The 19,128-nt window shown below is 43.7% G+C and overlaps 1 protein-coding gene and 1 long non-coding RNA gene across 21 annotated transcripts in view; both read right to left on the bottom strand.

Moving 5' to 3' along the window:
- Positions 1-4,238: 4,238 nt before the first annotated feature.
- Positions 4,239-9,402, bottom strand: LOC147347692 (uncharacterized). The gene is made up of 3 exons (XR_015152488.1): positions 9,147-9,402; positions 7,512-7,610; positions 4,239-4,366 (listed from the first exon to the last, which is right to left on the bottom strand). It is a non-coding gene; the product is annotated as an uncharacterized LOC147347692 (long non-coding RNA).
- A 175-nt stretch (positions 9,403-9,577) lies between these two features.
- Positions 9,578-19,128, bottom strand: part of KIF13A (kinesin family member 13A) — a 202,926-nt gene continuing 193,375 nt past the window's right edge. For 13 of the 20 annotated variants that reach the window (XM_086370142.1, XM_086370148.1, XM_086370151.1 and 10 more), the window contains 2 exons: positions 13,855-14,646; positions 9,578-11,141 (listed from right to left, as the gene is read on the bottom strand). In XM_086370142.1, coding sequence (XP_086226268.1) covers positions 11,121-11,141; positions 13,855-14,646 — 813 coding nt within the window. In that variant the 3' untranslated portion in view covers positions 9,578-11,120. Of the gene's footprint in view, positions 11,142-13,644; positions 14,647-19,128 lie in introns of those variants that run through there. The other 7 variants (XM_086370141.1, XM_086370153.1, XM_086370160.1 and 4 more) reach the window with 3 other exon arrangements.

Raw genomic sequence — 19,128 nt, 5'->3', positions numbered from 1 at the left:
TTTGAAATATCTAGAAAAAAATCACTGTGTTGTGTAACAGGAAATAACGTAGTGTTGTAGGTCAATTATACTTCAAAAACAAATACATATACAAACTCAAAGGGATCAGATATGTGGTTACTAGAGGTGGGGATAGGAGTATGGAGAGAGGGGGAATTGGATGCAGGTGGTCCAGATACCTCAAACTTCCAGTTATAAGATACATAAGGCCTAGGGATATAATGTACAACATGATATATATAGATAACACTGCAGGTGGCACTAGTGGTAAAGAACCACCCCCTGCCATTTCAGGTTAGACATAAGAGATGCTCTAGCATCCCTGGGTCGGGAAGATCCCCTGGAGGAGGGCACAGCAACCCACTCCAGTAATTCTTGCCTGGAAAGTCTCGTGGACAGAGGAGCCTGGTGGGCTGCAGTCCATGAGGTCGAACAGAGTTGGACACAACTGAAGTGACTTAGCACACACGTTATATAAGACTGTTGTTAAGAGGATAAATCCTAAGAGTTATCATCACACACACACACTTTTTTCTGTTTCTTAACTTTTGTATCTGTATGAGATGATGGATGTTCACTAAACTTTCTGTGATATCCTTCATGATTTTAGTCAAATCATGGTGTACACTTTAAATTTACACAGTGCCATGTATCACTCACATCTTGATAAAATTGGAAGAAAAAAAGTCAATTAAGCAGCAGTATCTGTTCAAAGCTGATTGATCAGGAAATATTATAACAGATACTGTCTACGGAGCACACTGCTAGATGCTGTAAATAAAGGAAGCTAGCTTTCCTGCACAGAGTATCCAATTCTTTCCTAAAAGGTCGACACAGACATGGAATTAGGAACGAAAGAAATCAGACCTCACAGGTTGAAACCAACCATCAAGTTTTGCTTAAGCCAGTCGCACGAGTGGACTTTCTTCAACTTTGTAAGTGTCCGTTGTACTGGGGCTTTATTGTTTACAGAAATGAAGATCCGTGCTTCCTGAGGGGTGGAGAGTGGCCCTGGCTGGTGACAGCTGTTATCTCCAGTGGGAGTTGGGAGGAAGAGGGCCACTTGCTGCTCCTTGATGAGCTCTGGACCTGCTCTGGGGACTTGGCCTGGATGGACCTAATCTCCAGGGAGACTTCATCAGCAAGTCTTGCCAACAAGTGCACTCTTTCTCTCAATACTTGCGTTGTTTTATGTATTTACACTTTAGATATATAAACTTCGCTCTCTGTGATGGCTTGCCAGATTTTGAAGCATTTTTTCCACTCTGTTATTTATTCATATGTTTTTTTTTTAATTGTGTTTCATTATAGGAAACTGAGATCCACACTGGTTAGGCTATATACTTGAGGTCACAACTTTGTGACTTAGTAACAGGATGGATGGAGAAGGCAATGGCACCCCACTCCAGCACTCTTGCCTGGAAAATCCCATGGACGGAGGAGCCTGGTGGGCCATAGTCCATGGGGTCGCTAAGAGTCGGACACGACTGAGCGACTTCCCTTTCACTTTCACTTTCATGCATTGGAGAAGGAAATGGCAACCCACTCCGGTGTTCTTGCCTGGAGAATCCCAGGGACGGGGGAGCCTGGTGGGCTGCCGTCTATGGGGTCGGGCAGAGTCGGACAGGACTGAAGCGACTTAGCAGCAGCAGTAGCAGCAGCAGCAACAGGATGGATATCTCCTGACTCAAATTCCAGTGAGTTTTACACTATTTGGGATATGTTCTTACTTTGTTTTCATTGAGTAATTAAAAAAATCTTACTATTCCTTTTTTATTAAATTTAATTGGGGAATACTTTACAGTATTGTGATGGTTTTTGCCATACACCAATATGATTTGAGAGAATAGCACTGAAATATATACATTGCTGTTTCTTCTTAACATTCGTCTCTTATTTCTCATCAGTGCAACAGAGGATTAACAGAACTGGTAAGTTTAACACTTGTGCAGTCCATAGGGTTGCAAAGAGTCAGACATGACTGGGCAACTGAAAGAACGAACAAATATTGTGATTATGGATTTATTTAGATTTACTCTTACCATCTTGTTTTGTTAATTATCTACCCTGTTTTTTTCTATGTTGCTTTTCCCTTCCTTTCTTGCCTATTAATGGATTAATGGCTTTGTTGTTTCTGCCTATCCTCCCATCTGTTGGTTGGAAAGCTGTAACATTTCCTTCCTTCCATTTTAACACAGATCATATGAAATCGATCAGTCTTTCCTTTCCAGGACATATAAGCATTATAGAATGCTTTCACTCTAATCACTCCTCTCAAATGTTGACCATATCTTTATCCCACATCATTTTCACACTTCCACACAAGTTTTGTTCTGTTGATGCTTTGTTTTTCCTTTTGTTTTCTAGCCATACCACGCAGCTTGTGGGATCTTTGTTTCCTGACCAGGGATCACACCTGGGCCTCCTACAGGGGAAGCCGGAATCCTAACACTAGACGACCAGGGAAGTCCTGGCTGATGCTTCTTTAGATTTAACCATGTATCAGCCAGTTTCTTTGCTCATCACTTTCTTAGCTTTTATTCCTTCCTTCCGGTTTAATTTTCTTCTTGAAGTACTTCCTTTAATCGACTTTCAGTGGGATTGTCTACAGGTGGTAAATTCTATGTCTTGGCCTAAAATGTTATTATTTGCCCTTGTTCTTGAATTATTAACAAACCAGAAACTGAAGCACAGATTGACTTTCTCTCAGAATTTTGAAGCTATTCCACTGCTCTCTTCATGAAAGAGCATGAGTCTTGGAGATCTAGTTAAGCATGGTTCAGATAGTTAAACACAGCACAGGGGCCCCGGAGCAAGGGTATGACCAGTGAGCAGTAGACCTGAAAATGTGTTTGGGGTCAGGTCAGACAAGATTAACCTAAATCCACAGAAAGATCTGGGCTTTTTTTGGGGGGGGGGCAGTTGTCCCCCACTGAGAATATAACTCACCTCTTGAAGTGAAGTATTAGTCATTCAGTCGTGTCTGATTTTTTGCAACCCCATGGACTGTAGCCCACCAGGCTCCTCTGCCCATGGAATTCTCCAGACAAGAATACTGGAGTGGTTAGCCATGCCCTCCTTCAGGGGATCTTCCCAACCCAGAGATCGAACCCAGGTCTCCTGCACTGCAAGCAGATTCTTTACCATCTGAGCCACCAGGGAAGTCCAGAGCTGGGCTTTGACATCAAACAGACATCAGGTCTGGAGCTGCCATTCACCTGCTGTCTGACCTTGAGTGATTTTAAACTAGAATAAGCTTGATTATGTCAAGTTTTGTAATTTGTTGGTTTTTTATTTCTTGATGAATGATCCAACCTATCCCTTTACAGAATCATCAGGATGTCCCAACCTTTAGTTAAGAGCTCTGTTTCATTTCCTTGGAGACTGGAGATCACCAATGATGGTGGTACAGATGGCAAAGTCTCTGACTAGGAGAAAGGAGGAATGCCACACCACCTGTAGGTTTCCATTTTCCGCTGGAAAGTCAGAAAACTGGGAGTCAAATATATCAGGGCAACCACTATACCAGGATTTGGGGACTGACAGCCTGATTATGACCATCTAGCTGGATCTGAAGCTCACACAGCTCCATCATTTTCTGGCCCTTATGATCTTGACAAATGCTTAACCTAAGATTATGTTTTTCATCTACAAAATAGGGAGTGATGACAGTATCTACCTCACAGGGTTGTTGACATGATTTCAGGAGACACTACATGCATAGTTCTTTATGCTCAGTAATGATGCAATGGGGATGTTTGTTAATATTAAACAGAGGTATCATTTTGCCTACAAATCATGGTGCCCTCTGGTTCTCCACTGTCTGTCAGTGCCATGCCTTCCTTCACAGAGTGGTGGGTGGTATCCTGAACACAGCTTGGCTTTCAGACCTCACCCAGGTATATAAGTAACCTTGAGAGCCGAGTTTCACTGAATGAGGAAAGAGTTGTTTTAATTCCAAGAGCCTTCCTTTACATATTCAAACCTAGGTGGTCTGAGCATTTTGTTATGAGTTAGAGTGTAGAGAGAATGGCTCTGTGGTATAAAGGCGGTTCCTGTGAGACCGGAAGGGAAGGAGAAAGGAGGAATTAAGAAAGGGGACGTGAGAAGAGACAGAGACAATTAAATGTTGAGAGCACTGTGGGGATGCCTCTTGGTCTGTGAGAAGAAACCCAGTCCGCCAAGCCTTCGGGATAAGACATTAGGAAAACCAGTAGACGTTAGGACAGCATGAGAGGGAGTTTGAGACTGGTGAGGCTGACGTCTGCTTCTCCCCGTTGGTGCCCTCCCAGCCTTGCCTTGGATGGAGGGAAGTGATGGGCTCCAGAAAGCACCCCGCTGGTCCTTCTTGCGGCACAGGTGGTTTCTGAAAGACACCACGAGTAATGCAGAAGCATTAAGTCGCTGTGAGCATCCAGGGCTCACCTGCCATGCATGGGCATGGCACAGGAGTGCCAGGGCAGGGGCTGTGTGGTGGACAGCCCAGCCCCTGGAGCAGGGGGAGCTGAGCCTCACATGTTCCAGGGCTAGGCCAGCGAGGGAAGCAGGCCAGTAGAGAACATTTGCCAGGCTTCCTGCGAACAACCATCCTGCAGAAAGTCTCTTAGAGGACAGACCATCGCTGACAACAGCGGTGGATGAAGACAGAAATCTGTGCCCCAAAATTAAAATAAAAGCTACTCTTCAGCTGGGGTATGGTGGCCCAGATGGTAAAGAATCTTCCTGCAACGCGGGAGACCTGGGTTTAATCCCTGGGTTGGGAAGATTCCCTGGAGGAGGGCATGGCATACCCACTCCAGTATTTTTGCCTGGAGAATTCCATGGGCAGAGAAGCCTGGCAGGTCACAGAATCAGACACTACTGAGCAGCACACGTGCGCGTGTATACACACACACACACACACACACACCTGGGGCCAGCAGGAGGCAGCAGAGGGCAGCAGATTACAGGCGCCTCTCCTGGCACCCGGGCACAACTGAAGCGACTTAGCAGCAGCAGCAGACCCTTCTGGGGACTGGAAGGCAGGGTCTGGGGACAGAGAGAGGGAGAAACAGCCCTAAAGCAGTGTTTGACCCTACTCTAATTTTAAACTGGAGAGGGACATGGCAAACCACTTGTTTTCTTGCCTGAAAAAAAACCCCACGGACAGAGGAGCTGGTGGGCTACATACAGTTCATGGGGTCACAGAGTCGGACACAACTTAGCACACGATTTTAAACAGGAAGAAACCACGCAGCATTCCTTTTCTACACATCTGGACCACTTTTTGTTCACCTTCTTTTACTTTTCTAAACTGTTTTTTCTTTAAATGATTTTTAAAAGTCCCTTTATTTAAAAGTTGTTTCCCCCCCACCCCCCTGTCATCCTCTTTTGGACTTAAAGTTTTATTTTATAAGCTTCAAGAGCCTTGAACCAACCACTTTGCATATTTCCAAACATTTGGATATGTGTGACATTTTCATAGTAAAATAATGTTACCTTTCTCAGTATCTTCACTGAAAAAAAAAAAAAATCCTAGATTCATTCCTAGATTCTTTTGCTGGCAGTTTGATTTCTAAAGCTGCTGTTGCTGCTGCTGCTACTGCTAAGTCGCATCAGTCGTGTCCGACTCTGTGCAACCCCATAGACTGCAGCCCACCAGGCTCCTCTGTCCCTGGGATTCTCCAGGCAAGAACAACAAGGAAATGGCAACAAGTGGGTTGCCATTTCCTTCTCCAGTGCATGAAAGTGAAAAGTGAAAAGTGAAAGTGAAGTCGCTCAGTCGTGTCCCACTCTTAGCGACCTCATGGACTGTAGCCTACCAGGCTCCTCCGTCCATGGGATTTCCCAGGCAGGAGTGCTGGAGTGGGGTGCCATTGCCTTCTCCGTTCTAAAGCTAATCACTAATATTGCTTGCTTTCATAAGTAATGTATTTGAATTTCCCAAGATTCATTTTCTATTTTGAGCAAAGCCATCAAATGTATTCATTGTTCCTCTAATGAAGCAAATCTGAAAAGAATCAAAGGTGAAAATATAACTATAAATTAATAGTTATATTAATTTATATATAAACTATATATTAATATTATAATTAATATAACTATAAATTAATATTAAGCATAATTAATAGTTCCTGATCATTTGCCAGGAACTATCTACCAGAAACATTGGTGCAGTATGATTACTGGCTATAACAGATATATTCAGATAATTCTAGTATTTTCCCTTTTTATTCCATGTGACCTCACTGTTTATAAATGAGCTGGATTCCCACATTCATTTATAGGTTCTAGTTAGCTTCGCTTTGGCCCCATGGTCTCAGCCATATAACTCCAAACAAATTATGGCCATTTTAAAATATGCCTACAAATTCTTAGATGTTCTCTTTTCAAAAGGGAGTCTGGGAATTCTCTGGTAGTCCAGTGGTTAGGACTCCATGCTTTCACCGCAGTGGGACACGGGTTCTATCTCTGGTCGGGGAACTAAGATCCCATAAGCTACACGGTGCAGCCAAAAAAAAAAGATGAAGACATGGAACAGCCCACCTCCCTACCCTGGATTCCTGACTCATTTAAAACGAATAGAACATGGTATGATTGACAAAAGATGATGTCTGAGGCTCTGTGGCTTGTGTTGGTGGGGAAGCCACCATTGCACCATGTGATCAGGACACTCAAACAGCCCAGAGAGCCCTGTGCGGTGAGGAAGACCAGCTCACAGGCTGCGTGACTGGATCACCAGAAAAGTGGGTCCTGCCAGCTCCAGTCGAGCCTTCGGATAACTGTGGCTCTGGCTGACATGTTGACGGCAACCTCACGAGCAGGCAGAGGCAGAACCACTTACAAGTGCCACGCCTGAATTCTAGACCTGCAGAAATCGTGAGATAATAAATTTTTATTGTTTTAAGCTGCTGAGTTTAAGGGTAATTCATTTTGCACTAGACGTTAATGCACTGGCTTTCTCACAAATATACACCAATACATATAGAAGAACTGGAAAAAATATTGGTAATTTGGGATTCTCATACCGTTATTAAGATGGCCTTGGATACAAGTGCTACTGAGGTTAGATCTGAAATCATTCTCGGTGAACTGCTCTCTTCTTGGGTGTTGCTGTGGCTAAGTACTTTAACTCCAGTGTTTCTAAGTAGCTTGGATTACTTGTGGTTAACCATACACTTGGTAAAGATGATGCTGATTCAACAAGTGTAACTAATCAGTCACGTGAAGGTGGGGCTTTTGGCTCAGATTCATTCTCCAAGGACCTTCAGTCAAAGAAAATTACATCTACTCTGCTGGGACAGTTCCCCAAACACATGCTAGATTAAGACAAGACAAACAATAACAAACCTAAGAACATCTCTTATAAACACCAACGTTCTCTGGGTTTAAAACGTAAACAGTTACAAGTGTTTTAGGTATCATGCAAGGGTCAAGTTGGTCTGTGCGACTCTAATTCTAAACCAAACTGGACTCCCCCCCCAACCGCCCTTAAAGTTGATCTTCTTCCCCAGACTCCAGTTCTAACTTACCTTTTGTTGTGTGTGAAACATTTATTGTTCTATTCATCTCAATGTCTTCTTCACAAATAGGGTTCCACGATTTGAGAGTTCCTTTCTCGGAAAGGCCACCTGGCGACGAGATACCCACAGTAATAAGCTCCAAGATGGTGGCTGTGACCAGCTGGGTTCAGATTCGAGACTGAGCCATCCCAAGCATCTTCTTGAGCTCCAGTCTTAGAACTGAACACAATGATCCAGGCACCCCTCACAAAAGGGAGAATAACTTGTCTTTCCAAAAAATACACAGAGGTGAGTGTGTGCCTGAGAACATCAGGAAGATGAAGACTAAGTTTTATTTCAACCTAAATTAACTCAGTGTCTGCAAAAAAAAAAAAAAGACTATTATGTGGCACTCAAGCCTACAATTAATTATATTTCCCCTCAGCTCAGGGGATTAGAAACAAAGGATGAGCAGGTTGATTAGAAGATTTTAGGATTTTTCCACTCCTGTTAGCTCCAGTTCATACTGTATTAAAGGGCAGAAGTTGCCTCCTGGCATTTTCATGGTATCTTCCACATTCCAGGTTCCCCCGCCAGCAGGATGCTGTCCACCCCCAGCTGTCTGGGCATGAGAATAGACTGCCTTTCCTCCAGGTTAGGAGAAACCCTGAGACAAACTGCTATACATTACAGACTGACTTCCTGTTTGCTTTTTAATTCAGGAAGTAGGCTCAATATTACAGAAAGACATTTGTGCTAGGGCAGTAAGTTCAAGGCTTAATACAGAAATCTCTGTGTGGCTGTGTACTGGTAGCATCCTTTTCTACTTTTATCTCTTGGTCTAGAAAAAGAAGCAAGAACTCTTACTCCATTACGTCTTCTTTTAAGACTTTTCAAATGTACGTGACCAGGAAGCTTTACTTTTAAAAAATAAAGAGTAACCATGTAATTAGTCGCCTTCCCCCTCCGCCACACACAGTTCTAAAGCTGAATATTATAATTTTCAAAATAAGTATTGGCTAGAAAAGGTAATTTTTAGAAGACCATATCTAGCCCTTAGCTACCCTAAAGGTACTTTTTTCTTTATGAACAGGTTTTCTTCCCACAAGTTGGTGCCTTAGAAACACAAAGCTAAATTTTTGCTATGATATGTGTGTCCAAACAATGATAAACATATGCAATGACAGCAGTGTACTTTGGAAATGAACTGGTAAACACAGGCCTACATTTAACTATCCAGTACATCTTAAAACCAGTGTGCCATCCCATAGCCAATGAGAAATGACAATGCCCATGACCAAATACCACTTATCTCATACTAGTAAAGGCAGTTGTGACAATTTGCTTATTTTGTCTTAAACTGTATTTGTGGTTGTCATGATTTAAACATTAAACAGCTGCTTCCCTCCCCCAACTCCCATTCTATAAAATGAAAATAATTTGAATTTTCTTCCCCATCTACTTTCTTCTGGAAATCTACAAAAGTCATGCTCTGTCCAGAACAGGCTAGAACTAGTTCCTGATCACATCAGAAAGGCTCTTGTGAATGGAAGTTTTTCTGAAAGGATTCTGGAAAACCATTTTTAGATAACTGCTTTCCAGGGTGGCAGGCCCTGCTCCTTTCTCTAAAGAAGTGCTGGAGTGTCGGGACCTCGTGTAACCCACCTCGGCCTGTCTGCCGCAGTGGCTCCTTACTAATGTTGGTCAGTTCCAACCTGGGACTCTCGCCACAGCCCTCCTGCTCTCTCCTCCCTTCGGAGGCTTGTCCCTCAACGCCACATCATCAGACAGAGCACCAGGAGATGCTGCTGGAAGCGTGGGTTGATTCCTGGCTTTGCCACTTGCCCCTGTCACCAATCGTTGTACTTCTGTTTTCCTTTCGTCCAACACTTAATAACAGCAGAACCCATGGCATCCGCTGCTGTGAGGATTAAGCAAGATAAACATCAAAAGGTGGGAATAGTGCCTAGTACATAGTAAACCCTCAATGAATGTTTGCTGTTACTATTATTTAAGCCACAGGGACTTGCATACAAACAAATTTGGAAAATTGATCTGAAGCTAGTGGCAATGTTATTAAAGACAAACAATGGATGTTTTAAAATCAGAATTAGACAGTCTGTATTCTAAAACACACACACGCACACACAATCTGTACCAATTAAATACAATAAAGTTGAAAGGGGATATAAATTACAGTCTTTCTCTTTTTAAACAGTCAATAGGAAAATACTACAGTCAGCTCACTATACACAAAAATCATGAACAGCAGCTTCGCATTAAAATCTCCAATATCTTACTCATTCACGGATGCTACGAACTTCAAGGGAAAAGGTACAGCAGGCTGTACGCCCTCGCTCGCTCCCACGACACATTTATTGCTGTACATCTGGACCAACTGTACAAGCATCTACACAATAGGTACAGAGAGTACTTTTGTAAAAACTTCCACACACATAATTCTTCAGAGTCTCCACCGGTAAAAGAATTTTACCGATGAAGACACGCAGCAGGGCCATCTGTCTTCAACCATCTCCTGCGAACACTGTGAAGCGGGCACCTGTGGACTTCACAGCTCCTGTCATCCCTTTAGCGTCTTCCAGAAATGAAATAAAAGTACGGCAGAACCACACCACAACAAAAACCTACCAACCCCAAACAAAACCACAGAGACGAAAATCCCCCCAACCCCACTCTTGGTTTGTCCCTGTGTTTTCTGTAATACTGCTGTCTGCATCCCACCTGCCTGGCTGGGCTGAGGGACAGGGAAGACTGGGATCAGAGCCCCAGTCACTGTCAATGGTTCCCGGACCACATCAAGTCAGCAGGCGGCGGACCAGGTGGAAGACCAAAGAACGGAGCCGTGAGATTTTTCAGTGTGCTTAGGAAACACGACAGAGAACGGCAGCACGTGGCCTGGGAGCCACAGGGCATATGGCACCGAACTTGCAGTCAAACACGTATGTACACATAAAACAAGAGTGGACAGCAAAAACATTCAGTCTTAGCTAAGTTCTTTGGTTATAAAGAACGGCATTCTGTAACCCCTGCTGCAGAGAGGGATTTGCAACCTCATTCTCAGGCAAGACCATCTCTTTCATCTGCTTGTGTTCTGAGAGATCGCCCGAGCTGCTTTGTAAGAAAGTCCAGTACCTTACGATTTTCTACAAACTACTTTTATCCATTTCAGTGTGTAGTCCTGTCTCTCCAGACATACTATAGATATACATTTCATATACATAATATATATTATTTATAAAAAAAAAATTAGAGCATTGACTCCAGATTCTATAGTAAGAACTGATTAAAATTGTACAAGAATAAAGTCTGGTTGACTCTGTGGAGGTTTCTACACCGTGGGGGTGTGTAGTGAGTGCAAACAAAAATACTGTCACTTTGTGAAGCCAGGATTTTCGGTTCTCTGGAAGGAAGCAGAGGCTGCCGAGTCGCCCGAGTGACAACGTGCTGCTTCTCCGGGCTCGGGAGGGGAGAGGGGTGGAGGTGGCCCCGGAAGCCGCGGCTTCTCTGTGCTGGTGTGAGGTCCGGCTGAGCTGCAGCGTGTTTGATAGATGGGCTGGTGCTCTGGGAGGCGACCGGAGCAGAGATGCTGTGGCCTTCGGAGGAAGTGCTCACTGCCTCTCACCGAGCAGTGCCGCTCCCCTGGAACGCAAAGGCGGGTGAGTGCAAGCTCCCGTCCCCACCTGCCCTCCCCACCCACGGGGACCACCCCCCATGAGGGGCTCTTCCTAGAGGAAACCACAGGATCCAGTTTACTGTGGAATCCAGTTCTGGAGCTTACACTGTACCGGAAGACTCAAGCTCCAAGGTGAAACTTCTAGGAAAAGTAATGACCGGAAGACCCAAAGTGAGAGTGAAAAACACGTCACTCCTGGGTCCACACTTGAAGTCAGACCAGGGTGAGCACAAAAGTCAACCTGAGGACTTCAACAGTCCTCAGGTTTTAACACAGTTAAAACTGTGTTTTAATGAGAAACAACTGATTAAAACCAAAATAATGAAAATACTAAAGCAATTAAAAAAAAAAGATAAAACTCACCATAGTTCCAACAGTACCCTGATGCAATAACTATTTTTGTAAATTTCACTTTTAAACCAAGACCTTTGACAGGGGACCTTTGACAGGGACACGCTATTCTGGAGCAGAATTCAGGCACTGCTCCCATTACTGGCTTCTAAATAATCGAGGCAACAAAACAAGAAATGGGGGGTGAGAGGGGTGCAGTCCCCTTCCGTCTTCTCTGGGCCATGCCTCAAACAGTGCGGCCCTCAGACAGCCTACCCCATTTTCCTCCAGCAGAGGGTTTGTGAAAAGCTTATCCCTCCCCCAACCTGGTACTGAAGCACAATCTGAGGTGTGCAGGGCAGCCACAAATGGGAATCTGTATTTGTTTTTTTTGCTGCTGTTATAATTTTATTCACGCGTTTATTTTTGGCTGTGCTGGGTCTCCGTTGCTGTGTGGGCTTTTCCCGAGTTGCCGCAGGTGAGAGTCACTCTCCAGTCGTGGTGTCTGGGCTTCCCGTGGTGGTGGCTTCTCTCCTTGCAGAGAACAGGCTCTAGCACACTCGGGCTGCAGCGCTCTTGGCTCCTGGGCTCTAGAGCACAGGCTCAATAGTTGCGACACATGAGCTTAGCTGCCCCGCGGCATGTGGCGTCTTTCAGGGCCAGGAATCAAACCCGTGACCCCTGCACTGGCAGGTGGACTCTCTACCACGAAGTCACCAGGGAATACTTAGTCGCACAGTCATGTCCAACTCTCTGTAATCCCGTGGACGGTAGCCTGCCTGGCTCCTCTGTCCATGGAACTCTCCAGGCAAGGATACTAGAGTGGGTTGCCATTCTTTTCTCCGGAGGATCTTCCCGACCCAGGGATTGAACCTGGGTCTCCTGCATTGCAGGCAGATTCTTTACCAACGGAGCCACCAGGGAAGACCCTGGGAATCTGTATTTTTAAGAAGTTCCCTACAACCCCCAGTGGGTCTATTGTGCATTTAGGTTTGAGAAGCACTGTTCCAGACTGAAGAATTAACCCCCGGACCACATTCTTCCTGGACTTCTTGGAAAAAGGACTGAAAAGCTGATGTACCAGCAAAGCAGATTCTGCTTTCAGTGTAAAAGGAAGCTGAAGACTTTGAAACAAATGAATGTTTACCTTGTTAGAAAAGTAATGAGTGACTTTATGCTTATGTTGGGCAAAGAAGTCTTTTTTGAGTTGTAAAAGAGAGCACTCTTGGGTATTTGCAGTTTATTTATGAATACGCTATATATTTGACCACATACTGAAATTTTAAGGGCTAATTCGGAAAACTTGGTGGGGGGGCAGGGAATAGCACCAAACTGGGTTGTTTTGCTTCCTCCACAAAACAGAGAGACTGAAGGGCATCCCGATCATCTTTGCCTTCACCAGCGCCATTGTAGTTCTGTCAGCTCTTTGCTTTGCTAAGCCTGGTGCTCCCATACCCTTTACACAGCTGCGGCTGGGGTCTGGGACCAAAACAATAGTCCTCAGAAGCACATCACCTCTTATTTGCGTAATTCACTGGTTTCCTTGGGAATATTAGCAAGACCCCATTTTTTTTGTTCCACTATTAAAACCAGCCTGGGTAACTTCCAAAGCCCAAACTTTAATTTCTCAGGGAACCCATCTCTGTTTTTCCAACGCATTTCTTATCCAATGGGCACCAAATGTCTATATTCTATCAAATCTGTGAGGCATACCTTCCCCCTGCCTGCGCTTTATAACTCTGAAATTGCTGATATGATTTTAATTGGAAGTATTTTTTTTCTTAATGATACATAAAATAATGGTGTATCTTGGGACTTCCCTGGCAGTCCAGTGGTTTAAGACTCTGTACTTCCAGTGCAGGGGGCGTGGGTTCGATCCCTGGTTGGGAAACTAAGATACCACATGTCTCACGGTTTAGCAAAAAAAAAAAAAGTGTACCTAATAAAAGAAATCATTGATTTGATGAAATCTACCATATTTCATATCAGAATCCTTTGAGATAGCCAGGAATTAAACATCTCAGGGAATGGATATGAGATCAATCCTTATCCATGTGAATGCTTAATTCAACAGGAACCTATACGCCAGGTAAAAAAGCCATGGGTCCTATGTAAGTCATAGTTCTTCTCTGAAACTAAGAAAGTAGACTTACAGACTTGTTCCCCCATAGCCAGCTAGCTGGGCAGCATGTAAGCATGGTCCAAGAGGGCTCATCTACCCTGTCAGAAACACCTGGATGAATCTCTCCTACTAAGTCACTGTGAGGAAGGGCCTCTGCGGGTTGGGGCATAGTTAGCGGTCATCACTGATACCACCAAACCCAAAGGACCACCCCTGGAATTTATCACCTGGTCATTCTCTGCCGAGGAACACAGCTGGCCAGGGTCCTGTGGCCCATGTGAGAAACTCCTACTGTCCGCTGTATTTGGTAGGTTCCTCCTACTCGAAAGTTCTCCAGCAGAAGAATCCGTCAAACCATCAAAATCTTTCCCATCTGACACACCCATAAACTCTGTGAAAGAGTGATCCTCGAGGATGTTTGTGGTGTGTTCCACGGTCACCTCCCTGGGGCAGAATTCCCTGGCCGGCTGGCCGTTTTTGCTGGAGCAGGCATCCTGCTCTGAACACGAGCTGGTCCTACAGAGGGTTCTGGAGTTTTTCTCCGGGATACTGGGGGACAATGGGCTCCCTTTGGCTAAGGCACTGTTTTCCTTGAGTGGCACCACGGTCATCTTATCCTTTCCCAAGCCTCTTTCTAGTTCTGTCAACTCTTTGTTTGAAGATGGTCTGAAATCCTGCCCAAGGGACGGTCCGGGATGCTCGCTGGAATCTGTGTCCTTCGTTGGAAGGGCCAACTGATCTGAGCTGTCACTGGAAGGGACCACCATGTCAGACAGGGTGGCGTTGGAGGCACTGTGGGAAAAGTAGCCGCTGGTGATGCTGCTGGTGGTGGGGCTGCGGGACACCTCCTTCTCTAGGACCTTTGAGTTCGTCAGATCGCCTTTAGACGAAAACCACTCTCTGTTCTCCAAGCTGGCATTGTAAACGCTGAAGTCAGCGAACTCCACAGGTACATAAGGCTGTGAACTTATCAGCTTCCGGCTGAGACCTTCTAGATCATTTTCCTCCTCCTCAGAGTCCTATAAAAACAAACCAAAAGTCAGCCATGAGCTCCTTATAGCGACTGGATGGTTGAGACAAGTTTTAAATACTTAAGTGTTAAAGACACTTGCCTTCACAGGTTTAGGATTTTTTTCTTTTTCCTTCCTGAGTTTGGTTAAATCCCATCACCTATTTGTGGACACAGGTACCTTATCCTCAGAGATCTATGAGCATGAAACTCTTACCATTCAGGATGAAGGAGATTTATTTCTTTGGTGCTCACTCAATGCTGATAATTAGAAACCTTTCCTGCTTTAAGGGCAAGGATGGAAGGAAGTGCAGTGGACTTCTGATTAGTTTCTCATGATTAGTTTCCAGTTGGAGGTTTTCCCTTTTCTAATTAAATGAGCAGAGGGACTGCCAGAGGCAGGGAAGAGCTGCTGTTTTATTCTTACAATCCTCACCTTGGGGAGCAAAATACAGAAAAATAAGATGATTTGCAAACGGTTTCTAGGCTATATTATGAGAAGGAAAAGCAGGAAATAAAGACCCCCACGATAGCAAAAGGGCAAAGAACACAATTTCAACAGCCATTCTCAGTATACCACCAAACACTGTAAGTCTATAAAATACTAAATCTGACAATGACTGTTTTCCAGGGTTTTTGAGAAGCAGGGATAGAGCCTTTGACTACAAGATGAGGAAGACAGTAAGAATTATATGAAAATCTCCTTTGTCAAACAGCTTTAGGATTCTGTTCATAAAGGTTGGTAAATACGCAAGAGTAGGTATTATCAACTTCCAGTCTCTCTTCCCAAGTGAACGATTCTTTTATATGAGGTGGAGAACAATGTAGAACACTTTTCAAATAAAAAATAATATTCCTATCTCATTGTTGTTCAGTCGCTAAGTCGTGTCCAACTCTTTGCGACCCCATGGACTGCATGCAGCATGTCAGGCTTCCCTCTCCTCTACTATCTCCCGGAGTTTGCTCAAGTTCACATCCATTGAGTCAGTGATGCCATCTAACCATCTCCTCCTCTGTCGCCATCTTCTCCTTTTGTCTATTACTATTTAGTCATTTCTAACTAACCTTATAAACATCTGGTGACACAGCAAGTATTCCTTTTCTCTTCTAAAATGTGACTTTCGTTCAACAAACATTCATTAAGCATCCTCTCTGTGCCAGTTGTTGTCCTAAGAACCAGGAATACCAATGCTGAGTGAAGACAGGTATGGCCCTGCCCTCGGGGAGTTACAGCAGTGGGCCCTTGCTCTTAGGACGCCCCTGGACGCTGCTGGGTGGATGACATTCCACTCAGTATAACAACAGGGTGACTGTAAAGGCCTGAAAACATTACCCTTATTCATTTCAAGAGAGCGAAGAGGTTGGGGAGAGAGAAGGATGGGGAGGGGAGGAAGAACACACTCCACAGATACGGCAGATGGAATTCACAAATGAACATAAATTTCATCCACTGAATTTCACAGCAACATTCCCTATCTCACAAGATGCTAAATACCTAAAAAATAGCTTACTGTGTTTTAATGCTTCTTAGATTTTAAAACAGCCTGAATATAAATGATTTAAAAGTATCACTAGTCTTCATTCCTTGGCTGTTAATCAGAGGTGACTATTACATATCAGTGATAAAATTCCAGAAATTAGCAAACCAAATTTTTGGCAATACTAACCTTGCTATCTTATTTTTAACTACATTTTAATTGAGTATTAACAGCACTGTTTCAATGGGGGGTGGGGTAGAGCGTTCTGTCCCCGGGGGCTAGGGGGAAACGTTTGTAAAAAAGGGCACAAATTGGACAGAACTGTCTGAATCTGTACCTTTCGCTCTATTTTCTAGATTCTCTACTTGACTTGATTCCCAGATGGCTCAGTGGTAAAGAATCTGCCTGTCAATGCAGGAGACACAAGGGATGAGGGTTCTATCGCTGTGTTGGGAAGATCTTCTGGGGTAGGAAATGGCAACTCACTCCAGTATTCTTGCCTGGAAAATCCCACGGACAGAGGAGCCTGGAGGGCTACAGTCCATGGGGCCACAAAGAGTCGGACATGACTGAGCAACTGAGCTCACACACTACTAAACTTGTTCAGATTCCAAATTGGATTTCAAGTGTTTGTTTCTCTTATAATTCCTTCTAATTGAAGCTGGCAAAGAAGTGTAATCCCCAAGCCCAAGAGTACATGATGCAATTGATTACTAAAAAGTTAGTTGTTGCAATGAAAACCAAATTTGAAGATGAGAATTAAATAATCTGGGTCCCTTTTTATGCTTGAAGCTATTTCTTCTGAACGCTGAGGAAAGGTCAACCTAAAATATAACTTTGCTGAGTGAAATATTCAATCACAAATTTAATGTGTGGAAGTAGGTATACATATATTAAAATCAGAAAGATAAACGATTTAGAACAACCTTAGTAAGACTGAAGGGTCTACAAAAACAAACAGGGATCAGGACAAAGTTAGGCACTGGGGTTGGGGTTGGGAGTGGGGGAGTGACCTAAAGAGAAAGGCTAAAGGAATAGGAACACCTAGTTCCAGAAAAAATACAAGTGAGTAGAGATTAATAATTTTCAACATGTAAAAGGAGACGGAAAGTTTATGAAGTTATGGCTTCCAAGGAGAAAAGAGGACATAAGTGGCTTAAACTGCATTTTAAAGGAATTGGGTTAGACAGACTTTTTTTTGGCAGTATCTCTTCACTCTGTATATTTTATTAAATTTTAAATGGAAGCATAGTTGATTTTGGGCTTCCCTGGTGGCTCAGAGGTTAAAGCATCTGCCTCCAATGCAGGAGGCCCGGGTTCGATCCCTGGGTCGGGAAGATCCCCTGGAGAAGAAAATGGTAACCCACTCCAGTATTCTTGCCTGGAGAATCCCACGGACAGAGAAGCCTGGTAGGCTACAATCCACAGGGTTGCAAAGAGTCGGACACGACTGAGCGACCTCACTTTCACTTTCATAGTTGATTTACAATGTTGTAGTTTCTGTTGTACAACAGAGTGAATCGGTTATACATACATACATACATACATATATATATACACACATTCTTTTTTATATTCTTTTCTATGATAGGTTATCACAAGGTACTGAATATATTCCCTGTGCTATATAGTAGGACCTTGTTGCTTATCCATTTTACATATTAGAAACATTTTATGCCAGATATATTATTTATCATTTTGCCTTAAAGGAGACTAAACTAAGCACCTCCCTACTATGTCCTGAGGACAGAGTGAAAACTCATCCTAAAAGTAGGACACTTCTCTATGGCTACAATGTTCATGATTTGATTTTTTGAGATTCAGTTTGTGCAGCTGATATTTACCTCTAGACAAAACACCTTGATTTTAAGGAGGGATCAAAACTCACATCAAAGCAGGGACCTTCTGTAAGGACCTTCCCCGATTAAAGTCATTTTCACTCCCATTCTCATCGGATATCCATCAGAGAGATGGTCTCTGTTTTCAGAAAGACTCCATCCACCAAGGGGCCCTAGTACTTCTGTCCATGGTACTAAAGGAAGGGTGGACCCTTTGAAGAAACAGCAGCAGCAGGGCGATGAAACTGCCCTGTGACAGGAGCCCCGGGAGTCACTGGGGTCAGCCCCATTCTAATGATGGATGGGGCTTCTGTTCACATGTTCTCGTTTCCTGTGAGACCTTGGGTGAATCACTCAACAAGTCTCGCGTTTCTTCCTCTGTAAGAGGAGAGACCAAAGCCATACACTGTCTGTGCAGGACCCAGGAGAGGGAGAGTTGACTTTGTGCTCTTCTGTCTGCTTCGTGACTTTAAAACAGAGACTGCCAAGGCCCACTGTTACTTTATCTTAGTCATGGAAGACACAGAGTGCATGTGTCTATCTTCCCAGGCTGATGAGACAACAAAACATTGCTTGAAGAATCAAGCACAGCTATATTTACTGTATTTTATGTGAAAGGAAAGGTTACTTTGGTAATTGGATGGGCTGAAAAATAAAAGGAACAATGTCCTGACGTTGCTTCTCAAACATGATTTCAAACTCCTTTGATCAGAAGGAACCACTGATTTGCTCTCTACTTTTCCAACAGTGGAAAAGGAAAGAAAGTAAATAGGAACTCAGGAAGGAAGCAGTTTATATCCACTGATAAGAGGAGAAACAAAATGAAAGCTTCCCAGAGAAAGCAAGTAGTACCCTTAAAATCTACTGAAACACCCCGGAAGAGCTGCTATCTGAAATAAATTAAACGGTTCAATAGTTTCAGAGATGAAAAGTGTGTGGTGAGCCAGATTTCTAAGAAAGTACATGCAAGTCTCTCAAGTAAGACCCCAGCAAGAAAAATGGCTCCATTGAACCCTGATTAGTGGGTTTCATGGTGTATCTGATCACAGAGAATCTAACTGCTGATCAGAACTTCTTGGATCAAGAAAATCTGGTTCTATCCTACTCTCTGTTAGCTAACAGTTCTGAGATGGGTTTTATTTTAAAATAATAAAAGGAAAGTGAAGAAAATAACTA

Source organism: Bos grunniens, chromosome 23 (assembly GCF_055505025.1).
Source record: "Bos grunniens cultivar Pamir isolate PY7600 chromosome 23, Bosgru_T2T1.0, whole genome shotgun sequence".
Classification (NCBI taxonomy): Eukaryota; Metazoa; Chordata; class Mammalia; order Artiodactyla; family Bovidae; genus Bos; species Bos grunniens.
The sequence above is the reverse complement of the archived record's forward strand: the minus strand, read 5'-3'. Positions and strand labels throughout refer to the sequence as shown.